The sequence below is a fragment of the Anser brachyrhynchus genome (assembly GCF_964034855.1).
Source record: "Anser brachyrhynchus genome assembly, chromosome: 12".
Classification (NCBI taxonomy): Eukaryota; Metazoa; Chordata; class Aves; order Anseriformes; family Anatidae; genus Anser; species Anser brachyrhynchus.
The window spans coordinates 15,516,780-15,530,787 of record NC_137707.1 but is presented as its reverse complement, the minus strand read 5'-3'; the positions used below and the strand labels follow the sequence as shown (position 1 = coordinate 15,530,787).

Below are 14,008 nucleotides of genomic sequence, written 5' to 3'. Positions count from 1 at the left end.
ACGCGGGATAACGGTCCATCGGAGAACAGCTAACCACTATTACCTGAACCCCGCAGAAGAGGCCGGTGCTGCACTGCCGCCTGTCCCGTGTCGAAGCAGCTCCCTGCAGGTGACTGCTGGACACGGCTGAAAACAAGATGCTACCCTGGGCACAGTCTCGCAGCTCTTACAGAAAGCAGAAAACAGAACACGGCCACAAAACTATGAGCCAGAAAATGAATACTGATAGGGATGAAGGTGGAGAAGCAAAATAAACAACAAAACCTAAAGTAAACCTTTATCAGAGCACAAAAAGAGCTGACTGTAAAAGCATGCCATCTCTTTCCTACCATTTTTTTTCTTATGTTTCCCCTTTCTATTCCTCTTGGTCCTTGCTCCAAGGAGCCTTAGGTCGGACCTAGTTTTTATCCCTCAGCTGGTGATACAGCCTGGAAGGGGTTCGCCTTTCAGGATAGCTGCCCCAACCTTGCCTCCAGCACAGCCCCTGAAGCTGACCCCACCAAATCAGTTACCTCCCCAGCCCACAACCTGTTGCTGCTTCATCTTCTGCCATTCAAATCTCATCCTGTGCTCCCAGCAAATGCTTTGTCTAATAGAAGGAGCCCATTCCTGGCGGTTTTCTCATGGTACATTAGTTCTTTTAATATGGTTGTTTCTTTACCTGCTACCACAGGCATTTAAAAGTACTTCATTTTGTGAACACGTTTTCTTTAGTAGATGGAAAACGTGCTTTTGAAGTATTTCTGGTTGGAAACATTTTCACAAGATAAAGAATACTTCAAGTGTGAATCTGTACCAACACAACGTTTTCATTAAAAGCAGACAAACAACAAAGTGCCTCACTGTTTGTTTGTGCCTTCATTACAGGCAACGTTTTCATGGAAAAAAAAGTCCTGCCCAGGTGCTCAAATAAATATACAAAAAATAAGAGTTACTTCTGGCTAAATCCAGAGTAAGTTATTTAAAGGTACAGGCGCTTCCTCCCAGTGCCAAGAAGTCAGAAATATAACTATGCCATGGTGCTAATGGGAGCAATTTGAAGGCTACCAAACCTGGGGAAGCAAACTAACCCACAAATGATCAGGGTCAGAGCTGTAGCAGCTATCCCAGTTCATTAGGCAAAGACAAATCAAAGCTTCCTACTTTTATTAGATTAAAAATGAAGCATTTACAGCAAATATGCAAACATGCTTTGGACAGAACAAAATATTGAATATCCCCTCTTAATTATTTGTATTACACAATAAATTTATACTTCTATTTGTAAAAACAGAAGTGTCATTTACAATATTTTAGTTAGCTATGATCACTAGGAAAATATGCCATTGAATTATGCCTTTTGGAGAAGTCAAAATATTTAATTTGGGAAGGGAGGGAACGGTGTTCAGTTTCTCTTCTCTCTGAAAATGTTTACCAAAATCAATGTAATTCGAGAAACCGTTCAGTCAACCCAAGCAGAATTATTTAGGGTAGGGGTCAGTACCAATCAACATTAATCCAATTGTGCATTCTTTAAAGATAAGACTGTCTCTCTGATACTTTTTTTATTCATATCTCATAATTTCTATTGCTCTTTAAATCATGCAGCTCGAATGCCTGGCTTATATTCTTCTCCAGCTACTCAGGATGCAAAATTAGACATATTCTTTTGAATACATACATCCCTTGAGGGGCTGTGGGTGGATCTCACCACTGGATGCTACAAAATATCCCCAAATCAAGAGCTTTCTGTGTTAAACAATTCAAATCCCAGGAGACTATCCAGCCAATTTACCAAGTATAAATATAGTCCCTCTGCCATTCACGCTGAGCACAGTGAATTCAGCGCAAAATCCCAGAGGAACCAGAAGAAATATTTTAATGTTCAGCAGTAGTCTTTAATTTTGCATTCTAATCATGTCACTGACCACTTTTCTCTTTCCTCTTGAGGCAAGTGCCTTTCCTCAGAAGGAATGTTTTAGGGGCGATACCTCATACACCTTTTTCCTAAACATGCTGGCTGACCACAAGGCTGCCTCGCACTGGTGGAACATTGAATAGTGGATTCTTTCCTGACATATAACCGGTGGTATATGAGCAACAAAATACCTACAAGATAGGGCACATTCCTAAAGGAAGCAGGACTTTATGCCTACACACGAGGTCATTCTATATTTCCCAGTATAAGGTCTTATTTCCAGTTCCTTATAGCTTTTAGACAAACTAGCCTGAAGTCTTCCATAACAAGGCTCTGCCTCAGGCTGTGTGTTTTTGAGAACTGCTCGTGTTACTAAGAAGGCAATAATCCATACTGCAGCTCAATTAGTAGTCAAAATGGCTGATGAAACCTGTAATGGTGTAATTACTGAAAATAAAAGTTTCTTGAGCTATCACAACAGACCTCTCAGATCACGATAGGGAACAGTCACGACGAAGAAACCTCCACTCCACTGGCTGTAAGGAAAGCCGGTAGGAGTTCGGCCTGAATAAAACATACAGAGGAAGGAAGAAATATTAGAATCAAATGCTCATATAAAAGCTTTGCTGCAACATCAATAATCTTCAAAGTGCTTAACGGGGGAGGCAGGCATGGCGATGCCTCGGACAGATGGGAGATGGAGGCCCAGTGCAGCGGCGCGGCTCCTCTCAGCCCAGCAGAAGGCAGCAGCACGAGCCTCTGAGGGTGCGCTGAGGTGCAGAAATATAAATACAGGTGCCCAGAAAGAGATGATGCTAAAAGCCCGAGAACGCAGGCAGGGTTGTTTTGCACTTGGAAACAAGTTGCACAATGCCTCGCGAGAGCTGATTGCTGCCTCCTGGGGAGCAAAAGAAAATTTCTCACTCGGAACAGCAACGATTGTTATCGCTGGGTGTGCAACTTTCCTAAAGTGAACAAATAAATACATCTGAGAATCAAAAGGTGTTCTAGTGAGTGGCATTTTTTGCAGGGAAAGAATACCAAAACCTAATGGAAAGGCAGTATGAATAGCATCATTGAGAGTGCATCACCATAAAGGAGGAACTCGGCGAGGAAGGGTTCAGCCAGTGACCCTACAGCCGCCTGGCTCGGTCCCCGCGGGACAGGCGGTGTCCTGGAGGGCTGGGACCCGTAAGCAAACCCCGCAGCAAACCCCAGCGGGCAGGCTGAACGGGGCTCCCGCCGGCGACAAGGGAGCGACCCAGCGCGGAGCCGAGGTGAGCTGAGCCGTAAATTAATTTAGCAAAGTAAGCAGACGCACAGGCGGGTCTGTGCTGGGCTGGCACGGGCGGCTATTTCCGAGCAGACGGTCACTTCCTCCTCCTGCCTGAAATGAGCCTCATCCCACTCAAAGTTTCCAAGCCTTTCATTAGTGGTTGTGTTAGTGTATAATAGCTATAATGAGAAGGCCATAAAAATCCAAAGTTAGCTGAGGGTCCTTAACCATTTTAAATATGGCTCTCTTTCCAGATTTTATTTAAACTTTAATGACTACCACATAGGATCAAGCAACAAGAAGCAACATTTGTATTACAGCTGTATTATTTAATTCCCATTAGCTAAAAATGCCAGGCTACTGGCCAGTAGCTCAGGAAAATAAGTGGTGACAGGTGAAAGAAAAATACCCTTCCTGTACCTCCTCAAGCCACTCCAAAGCCTGAGGCTCTGCAATGTCATTTACACCTAATGAAACCTAGTGTCAGGCAACACTATTTAACCAAATGCTATCCATTTCAGGGAAAAAAAAAAAAAAGAAAGAAAAGAAAAGGAAAAAAAAAGGACTTTCCTGCTTTTAAAGACATGGTGTTCTTTCTAGCCATAATTTCTACTGTCTAATTAAACCATGATAAAACTTATCCCTTTAGATTTGCTATTAACTTAGTTCTGCTTTTGATGGTGCACTTAATACCACCTTATATATTGTTGAATCTTGGTACTTGAAAGCTCTAATTTACTCTCTAGTTTGATACGAGAAACAGTTTTATTGGATAGTTTAAAATGTTTGGAATAATAATCACTACCCAAAGTTGATTATCCCTTTTAATTCTGAATCAAGCACAAAAGAAGCAGCACATTACCAATGTGCTTCATTAACAAATGGAGTATTTCAAAGGGCCTTTCATCCCTAATGGCCATACTATCATTTTTCAGTTTATTTTGAACAGTTTTTAGTAACACATTTAAGCACAGCAAATATAGAATAAAAACAGAGACTCGGTGCTTTCCACCACATACAGAGCTTTTGTACAGGTTTCAAGACAATGCCAGAAACTAAACTTAGCAGAGTGCAAATTCACATCGATCTGCCTGGCTTTTGGAAAAATAAATTTTCTTTCAATATCAATTAAAGTTAACAAAGTGAGATTTCAATCACGTTACTTAAATAAAAGGTCACAAGAAGCAGTTAAGAGGCGATAAATCACATGCACAACTATCACTTTCTTACTATGTGTTTGAAGAAAGGAAAGTAGTATATGAATTTTAAAAGATGACGTAATCAATTTTCATCAAACTCCTTTACCTGTAGTAATTTTCTTATTAGCTCATTAACTAAGCATGTCAGGTGTTTCACAAAATAAATAAGTAAATAAAAGTCAAACCCATTTAGGATTTGCAGTCCAGATATCTGCTGCTTTGCAGTCCAGACCTGTGTGCCAAAACCAGTTGTATTGATTACAGGGGATTAAAATTATTTCTTAACATAGCAGCAGTAGAATCTGGCCCTGAGCAAAACTGCACTAAAAACTCAGAACATAAATTAGGAAAAACAGTCAATGAAATGAATATTCATGCTCTGTAACAGAATCAAAGAAACACTGGGTGGAAGAGACCTCTGGAGGTCTCAGGTCCAATTTCCCACTCAAAGCCCAGCTATCGCCAGCACTACGTTAGGTCAGCCATGGCTTTGTCTCACCGTTGAGAAATAAGAGAGAAATAAGTCTCCTAACATCCAACCAGAACCTCCCAATTCACGTCATTTTTAACTGCTGACCTTTTGCTATGTTTTCAACCCTGATGAGTAGATTTTGGCCACTTCCTGCAGGTCACATACTCCATGCCCTGGTCCATCATGGTAGTCCTTTACAGTTCCTCCACTCCACATCCCTCCTGAACGGGGACGGGGAGATGACTGGGCTCACTACCCTGGGTGCAGCCCCACCAGCTCACAGAGAGAGGTAATGTTTGCTTCAGTCTGAACACAAACAGAACATGGTTGCATCTTTTGGGAATAAGACAAGGAACTGCCCTTTATGCAGCTCTTCACAGAACGTGCTTTGGAGGAGTCTTTCCACCCTGTGAACTGGCAGCTAGTAAGAGCAGATTTATATCATTCATGCGGGCAAGCTCAGATCCAAATACCAATTGGCATTTTTTGTTCTCTCACTATAGTTTGCTTGTCAAGTTCAATAAATGCAAGCAAACATGTTTTTTTAATGACTTTAACTTATGATACTGTGTAGGGTGGGAAGCACTGTACACATTTACAGATCCTTATCTCACCAACTGCACTTGGAGCAAACTGAAGAATGTTAAAAAATTAGTAACTTTTCCTGTAGGGTTGGAGAAAAGTGGAGATGATGTTGTATGCACTTTTGGAGTGCAGTCATGCATGGCTAACTAGTGCAGTCAGCTACCAGGATCAGACACACACATCTAAAAGGCTTCACACAGTCATGCGTTTGTAAGTTTTCTCATGTGCAAAAAAAAAAATTAAAAAAAAAGTAGGAATACGTGATTACGGCACTGAATTTATAGAACTGACTGAGTCTCCCTCACACTAGAAATTCCTAAGGAGTATTTAGGATCCCTAAATATTTGCAAAGGACAATGAGGTCTTTCAAAGAGGGATACTTTGGAATTTAAAATAAACATCCTATGACAGTATATTTAGAGAGTATCTGTAGAATGACAGCATTCTTGTGGTTAAAGCAGCAACCGGGGAATTGGGACTTGTGTTCGGTTCTTGGACTGGCCACAAATTTCCTCTGAGAGCCTGGATGTTAGTTTTCCTGTAGCTCTGCTCACCAACCACAAGTACAGATAATCATGTTCCCTTTCACTTCCCTTTGCATTTGAAATCAAAAGCAATTAACAGACAACTTTTTCACAGTATGGGTTAAAAAAAAAAAAAAAAAAAAAGCCTGTCAACCACAGCAAGGACATTCAGGCAATGGTTTTCCACAGGTTATGTGGGCTTCCCTTGCTTTGCACTGCCTCCACCAAGCTTCTCCCTTCCTACAGCTCACCAGGGTCAGGGAGAGTAGTTCCTGGGAAAATGCTGGTACAGCACCCAATGGGTGGAGAGAGTGGCCTTTTCTGAGCCTTTTTTAGGTCTAGAAAGAGGCTGACAGTTATTACGAGCTAGCAGGAGTGGACACAAAGCTGTTCCAAATGTAGGAGGAGTAGGTGGCTACACAGCTACGCACCCTGACCACACGCAGTGGGAACACGTGCCACACCAAGAACTGGCAACGGGAGAGGAAGAAGGGGCTAAAACCTTGTTTGTCTTCCAGTAAGTCTGTTCTAGAATAAGCCTGATCCTTCAGCTGGACCCACCCGACTACAACACCTTGCTGGTTTAAATAACTGCTGCTGTGGTGGATTCAGTCAACTACGACTTGTGGACAACAGTGCCAAGTGTACAAGAACTCCTCACCCAGCCTTCATGCCATGCCTGCTTTCCTTCTTCTCTTTTCCCCTTTTGTCCCTCTTAGTTCAGTTCCTTTCTATTTCCTTCCATTTCTCTCTCCTTAACTCCAAAATCAAACTCTCTGCCTCTGCAAGAAACGGGCTTCCCATGACAGCCACAGGGCATTGCTTGCTTTGCTTACAGATCTTATTTCTCTTGCTTCTATCTTCTGTCTTCTCTTTCAGACTGGAACTTCACTGGCTCACAGCCTTCATGTAAAGCCTTACAAATAGGGTATGTCACAGCTGGCTGAGGCTTTGCAAAAACTTGATGCAACGTAGTAGACCTTAGACAATTATCCAGATAGCTGTTCCCTCACACCACCGATTAAGCCCTGAACTCACTTTGGAAGCAGATTACTAGCAAATGAACCAACAAAACCAGCATTACTTTAGCATAAATTTGCCTTCTTTAATCCCCTTGCCCATGGAGTTGCATAGCGACAGTCCCATAATTCTGAACACTTCCTGTAGGGAATAACGATGAATCCTTCCCCAAATGTGTAATTTGCGTTGTTAAATCCAATGTGTTCCCTTGGATTATAACAGTGCTGGACATAATTTCTGTATGGTTTCCAAATAATAATAATAAAAACCTAAAACATCAAGAACACATTTAGGGTTTGTATTCTCTGTTAACAAATAAGAGTTTCGAATTTCCTGGCATAATGATATATTAAAAGGAAACAATTGGAAAATGTATCCAAGTAAGGAAAAAAAAAGCCATTGGCTGCTATATTACAAGAAATCATACTTTCCTTGAAATAAACACACACAGCACTTGTAAATGTCAATGAAAACTGTCGATGTGAATCTCAAGCTTCATAATAGTCCACAAGGATATTTAAAACCTTCAAATTCTATCCTGAGGCCTTTACCCTGTTCCTCTTTTTTCTTTTTTTTTTTTTCTTTTTTAAAGTGAGAATCTGATTCATCAACATTAGGCAAAATGGCAGCAATTTCAGGTAACTAATCCATAAATGTTTAAGTGTGTTTTACAAATAACAGTATTAAAAGTTAAAAATCAAATACCTCAAGTTTTCCTTGAATGGCATTTGTTTCATATCCAACAGGAGGAATCAAGAAAGGACGAAAAAAGTACTTTTGAAATAATTCATCTATGCATAACACAAACAAATTATTAGGAAAAACTGTCTAATTTTGTTTTCCAAGCTTCAATAAGAATGTGGAAGCCCTCGAAAATGTACATAAATAGTAAGGTATATGCTTAATACTATCAATAGCAGATAACAAGTTCTGGATTTCAAAGGCTTGGAGACTGTCCACATAATCCCCAGGTTTGGGAAGCCGATGACCTCAGGAACAGTCGGCTGCTTAACCTTGCCGTGAGCCTCAGTGCCCCCTCTAGCAATGCAGAAATTCAGATCGTTTCACTAGACTCAAATTCTTATAATTGGCAGTGTGCTTGTGTTTTGTTATTATCTAGTCAGTCAAATTCCTCCAGAAAGCCCACTTTTTCCAAACACTCAAAGTCAGGCTGGAGCTATTCACTCCCACCCGGCCCTCGGCAGATTTCACTGGGCTTCAGAGAGCCCCTGCAAGAAAAGCAGCGCTCTAAATTAAATCGATTCCCAGTGAAACTTCAATTGCGTGTATCTTTTAGGACAACAACTTGGCTGTCTGTGAAGAGGATGAGATTTTTGCACTAGTTTTAGTGGAAGTGGGATAACATTAGCATTTATACATCCACGCCAGTGTTTATTTGTGTGAGCAGTTTCATCAAATCCATCATGGGATTATGGAGATGGTTACAATTAAGCAACGTGGTGTGTAAGTGTTTACAGTATTAGACCCAGAGATTTGAAGCATATAAAAAGCAAGTCTTGTCTCTAGCCAATGTGTGAAAAACAAAACGCCAACGGCAGGCATGATACCAGCAGTTTGACCCTGCATTTTTTTTTGCAAACACAAGGACTGCGGGCACACGATCCAAATTTGAGGGGCAAAAATTACAGATCAAAGCAGAAGAATTCGGGATTCGCAGGAGAACGAAGATGAATTTTTTTGCAGCAGCTGCAAATCCTCTCATGTTTCAGGTTCATGGTGCACATCTCTGAAAACAAAAACTCAATAGTTTCCCACTGCTCCCCACGCAGGCAGTGCCTGATGTTTGCTTCACTGCTCACTGAGTCTGAGAATGACAGGAAGGATGTTGACATTGTATGCCACATGTACAGAAGCAGATCATCTCCCTCTGAAAGGTGCTTTATTTTACGTGAGAAAAGACAAAACTCCAAGCTCCACTTCAAATAAATCATACAATAAGAACATTACTTTTAAAGGGAGCAACTATTTTGCATATTAATATTAAATGACATCTGAGTAGCAAATATAGAAATTATAATATTCGGTATCTCACAGAGCTGACACAGAGTGGAGGAGTTCTGGTAACCAAGCTGTCTTAAATCTACAGCTGCCAAAAAAAAAAAAGCTTCATCAAAATTTAATATTCATGCAATAGGGCCTCTTTCATTGTTAGGAAAGCTGATTAGGGCCAATTGTAAAATCCTGGGTGCTTCCTTCACTCCCTTCCCCCATCAGAAAGGGGGAAAAAAATCGACCCAATAAAAAAAAAAAAAAAGAAAACAAAACAGGCAAACGTTTTCCTGGCATCATTTCAGGGAAGCTGCCCTTTTGCTTTTGGTGAAGGCTGAGGTCCTTGCCAGTGGGCACGCAGACCCTTCGGAGGAAATTGGAGGGACATTAGTAATTCAAATAAGGGGCAAAAAGAGGCAGAACAAAATTAAAACATGCACAATTATTATCTAGCAAACCTACAATAGCATATAATCTAGTAGGAAAGGGGGAAGAGAGGGCTGGCAATTTTTTTGTAGAGATGAGGACAAAGGTTTTTTTTTAAGAAGTCACACAGCTAAAATAACCATATTGTTAGACAGTGACTCATGGGAACAAAGCCGACAATGCTATCTAGGATCGTTATACTGGTGCCTTTTAATCATAATGTTGGTACAGTTTTCCCTCACTCTGACCTAGTTTAACTAGTTTAGAAAGCTTAATAGGCATGGCTCCTTACAGTAGTGCTAGGAAGACCTAAATATATACAACAACTCCTTTTGTGAATGAGAATTACCGATTCATGGCCCGTTACACTTCATGAATCTGGAGAAACAACAGCGAAGTTAACTCGCTGAGGTTTCACACAACGGAGCCTCGGCACTTCCAAAACATTCACGTTGGCAATCTGAGACCCCATCTCCTGGCCAGCACGTCCTAAAAGAGACACCCGGATCATGATTATCCCGATAACAAAAGGCCACACTCTACCTGGACACAGAATACAGGTAGAAATGCCTCCCTGAAAAACTGCTGCGTCGATCTGAAAATGCTGTGCGTTCTCCCAAAAGAAATTAACGAGAACAATCCTTTCACAAAAGTTTTTCCTATAAAAAGTTTCTGTTTTATCTGACAGGCTGGAAATCAAGAATTTTCAGTCTTGGGGTTTTCAATGAAAACAAAAAATTTGCCAGTAACCGCCATTTCCAGCAGAAACATCTTTTTGGCAAGAAACGCTATCTTCGTTCATTTCCTTATTGAAAAACATCAATCTGTTCCAGTGATCGATGTCAGCTCTAGGACACGGCTCTGTTTTCCACGGGATACCCGATGTGTTTGCTTTCCGTGTTAACCAGACCAATGCCTGCCGTCACCTGCAAATTTACCCTCTACCAAAACCCAGACCCCACTTTTCCGACCCCCCACGTCCGCAGTGCCACATGCCACCCACAGCAAGCAGCTCTCCAACTCATGCTCAGCGTAACCAAGTCGCGCGGTGCATTCCCGCAGGCTGTACCGCTCAGCGCTCTTTATTTGCGGGGTGAATTTTTCTCCAGCTGGGAGCCCAGGCGAAGCTCTCTGAATCATTAAGGGGCTTCGCTCACATGCAGCCGTAACAGCCCCACCAGGGAGATCCTGCCCTTCCTGTGCTTCGCGGGCTGGGTCTGCTCTGCAATCCCACAGAGACCAGCATAAAGGACAGTGATGGAAATGAACTATAAAAGGAACTCATGAGGTCATGGCAGTGCATACACTCACGCTCCCCGAGACTCGGCGTTAGAGCAGGGAGCTGCGAGCACCACTCCGGTGATTAGGCTGGGAGAGGCAGTGCCTCACATCTGTATTCTGACTTAACTGAGAAAAACACAGCTATCTTTCCAGAACGATTGGCCAACAAACGTATTTCACTAGATTGCATGCAATCAGGACGATCTTTTTTTCCTCCAAACCCTAACTGTGGCCCTGGAGAGGTATTCTGAGTTACACGGGGAAAGCAGACTCTTTGATTTCTCCGTGGCACTCGGTCCCTGGCTATTACATGGAAAAATATCCCAGGTGGGATTTCCAGGAGAATTGGCTTAATTCCCCTCCTGCTAAAAACACTGGTCAAAACACCCAAGAAGCTGCAGTTAGAAGAAAAGAGAACAGCACTAAAGATTATAAAAACCCCTAATACTGACACACATGTGCACGAACTGATCTTACTAGAGAACACTGCTCTTCTGAATATTAGATAGATTCTGTTTTTCTCCAGCTGAATAAAAGTTAAACCCCAGCAAAAAAAAAAATAAAAAAAATCTTTATGCAGAGGGTTTTCTCAAGGCAAATTAAGGGAAAGCATTTTTAGGTAGCATATTGGGAAAGAAAAAAAGCAGAAAACAGAAACACAAAGTAGAGCACCAGCAGGCAGCTTGGAAGAGGGAAAGTTTACTTAGTAAACCCAAACTTTGCAACTTTCAGTTTGTTAACATGAGTATCCTCTAATTTTATCTGCAGCTACCACCTTCCCCGAGTTGCAATTGCCAAAAAAGGTCAAAATATCTTAACGTTACATTCCACCGAGTCACTAAATGGAACAGAAGTCGTATTACCGTAATTCATAATTCAGAACTCAAATTTCATAAGACAACATCAGAAATGTCACTTTAACCACACTAATTCCTTCACAGTTAACATGAGTGGGTGTTGGTGCGATCCAAGCTGAAAAAAGCCATCTAATTTCAGCAAGTATACCACAAGCCAACTTGGCACCCCTCCACGCGGATCAGACAAATGTCTGCTCTGTTGAAGCTGAAGGCACAGTGATAATTATCATAGCTGATACTGCATCAGTGGTAATGACAGTGTGGTTTGTAAATACGAACCAAACTCGGATTCTCTCGTTCACAAACAGGGGTTTGGCATTACTGTGGGAACCCAACGTAAACCTTATGGATCTGAATGCGGCTCTTGATCCAAACTGGGGCACACTTCTCTGCAGTTGCAAAGTCATGCCCGAGCAGCAGCGCATGCTTCATTCTCACACTCGTTGCAGGGCTGTCGGTAGGAGCAGGACAATCACGACACGACAGACACCTGGTGACTGCATCTGCTGGCAGGGAGGAGGACCAGCACCACCCCTGAATGCACAGATGCTGTGACCATCTTCCACTTAACTACCTGGGTACCTCACCTGGGAGGGGGCAGGTGCTGGGGCCTGAGCTGCCCATCACACAGCAGCAGTTTCCCAGAGGTTTCTGGCTCTGCCCACCACAAAGCACTGGTTGCATGCAGGAAGGAGCTGGCTCTGAAGGGCTCGCAGGGTGACCGAGCAGCCCCGCGAAGCAATGGGAGCAGCACGTGTCCTCACCAAGAAGCAGCAGATAAAAAATAGCTCAAAATTCCTCATGCGTGGGACCTCGGCGTGTAAGAGGGTTTTCCCCAGACCCAGCTGAGATTTACTTACACACTGTGCCCTGCTTTAATTGCACAAGGAGAATGCTACCGTATCAGTTAACATTTATACAGCACTCGGAGATTCTTCCTGAAAGACCAGCCCGGACTTTAAGGCAACAATTATTACAAAATTTCCTTTCAGTCACTAAATAATATCCAGTCATTAGGACAGATTCTCTCTACACGGATGTTGGCTTGAACAAAAACGTTTTGAACACCAAGTTCTCCCCTGGAATAAATAAGATCAATGGAACATTCTCAATTACTTCAAACAATGTAACGAGGAAATATAAGAGCATGTTTAATTTTTCCCCTCCCTGTTTCATGCTATCTCCCTAAAATGCTAACAAGCACTTAGCGCCACGTGTTTCTACTTTCCCTCCAACTCTCAAGGTGGCCATCAGACCGTCCTCGCCCAGTACAGGAGCCCTGAGCTCTCACCAGATGGCTTTGCAGGGGCAGAGAAGTGTCACCAAACACACACCACCATCTCACACCAGCAAGGGACTGCCCGTGTAACAGATGGCTTGCTTGAGCCTAGCTTTGGCCTTCCCTGCTGCATCCTCCCTCGCTTACTTTTCTGTTAGAGAATGCCAGCAAGGAGGTAACCAGCTCCTCCTTATGAGTATTTTATTGATCTTTGCAAGCATACGGCCGTAACGGAACCGCCTGATGGCTGCCAGCATCCACGCTAAGAAAAATAACAAAATGTTATTCTGCTATTTGGAAGAAACAGGAAAAACAATTGACCTGTGTATCTGGGGGTAGCGGTGGATACCTGCGTATGAAAACTTGCGTTTTTAACTAACAGATGAATTTTGCATTTCTATCAGATTGCACGAAGCTAATGATCTTTTTTCTTTTACTAAAGTTATGGGTCCGGGTCTCAGAGAAGTATTACAGCCCGAACTCACGAGTTTCCTCCTCTTTGATGACAGTTTCACTGCTTTAGATTGTCAGTTGTCTGGGAAGTCAGCTTTTTGGAGACAAAGCGGAAGCGAGAGGAATTTGCTGCTGGAAGACAAACGCCGAAGTGGATGGGATGGCACGCACTGCTGTCACTCCTGATGGAGCTGAGCTCTGTTTCTCCTGACAAAACCATCTGGCATGTAAAAAGCTCAGTTTATGGCCACATCATTTCTGGTAATAAAAACGAGGAGAGGTCCTGCTATACGCCCCACCTTGTACAGACTGCCAGCACCCACAGGGTCCCTGCAGGCTCCACGAGCACCAACAGCTGCTAACCACAGCCCTCATCCCCTCTTCAGTTCTTCTCTGGAGTGGGCTGCGCTGAGGCCTGCATCATGCGAACATCAGCTTTATTCTCAAGGTCCATCAGCCCACCCAGCTCCGTGCAGCGTAGCCTGACTGCTCTGGGTGATGCAGGTCCCCTGAGCAGCACGGGGGCAGAATCCAAAGCTGCCTCTCCCCTTCTCTACTCACTCGAGGATAGGTAAGCCAGTGGATGTATTTTTAGCAACGCCACTTGCTCCCTTACAACCATTACTCCCCCTTGAAATGCAGTCTTGCTCTTAATAGGAAAGAGAAAGCCTCTAACTGAAGTTGCTGTATCTGGAATGAAAACACGTGTATCATATGGCAGCCTCATTT

The 14,008-nt window shown here is 42.8% G+C and overlaps 1 protein-coding gene across 1 annotated transcript in view; it reads right to left on the bottom strand.

Annotated features, from left to right (window-relative positions):
- LOC308176830 (uncharacterized protein) overlaps positions 1-14,008 on the bottom strand; it is a 472,043-nt gene that overhangs the window by 119,247 nt on the left and 338,788 nt on the right. The window contains exons 13-14 of the mRNA XM_080553100.1: positions 2,381-2,461; positions 44-165 (exon numbers count right to left, since the gene is read on the bottom strand). Of these exons, the coding sequence (XP_080409226.1) occupies positions 44-165; positions 2,381-2,461 (203 nt within the window). The remainder of the gene's footprint in view (positions 1-43; positions 166-2,380; positions 2,462-14,008) is intronic.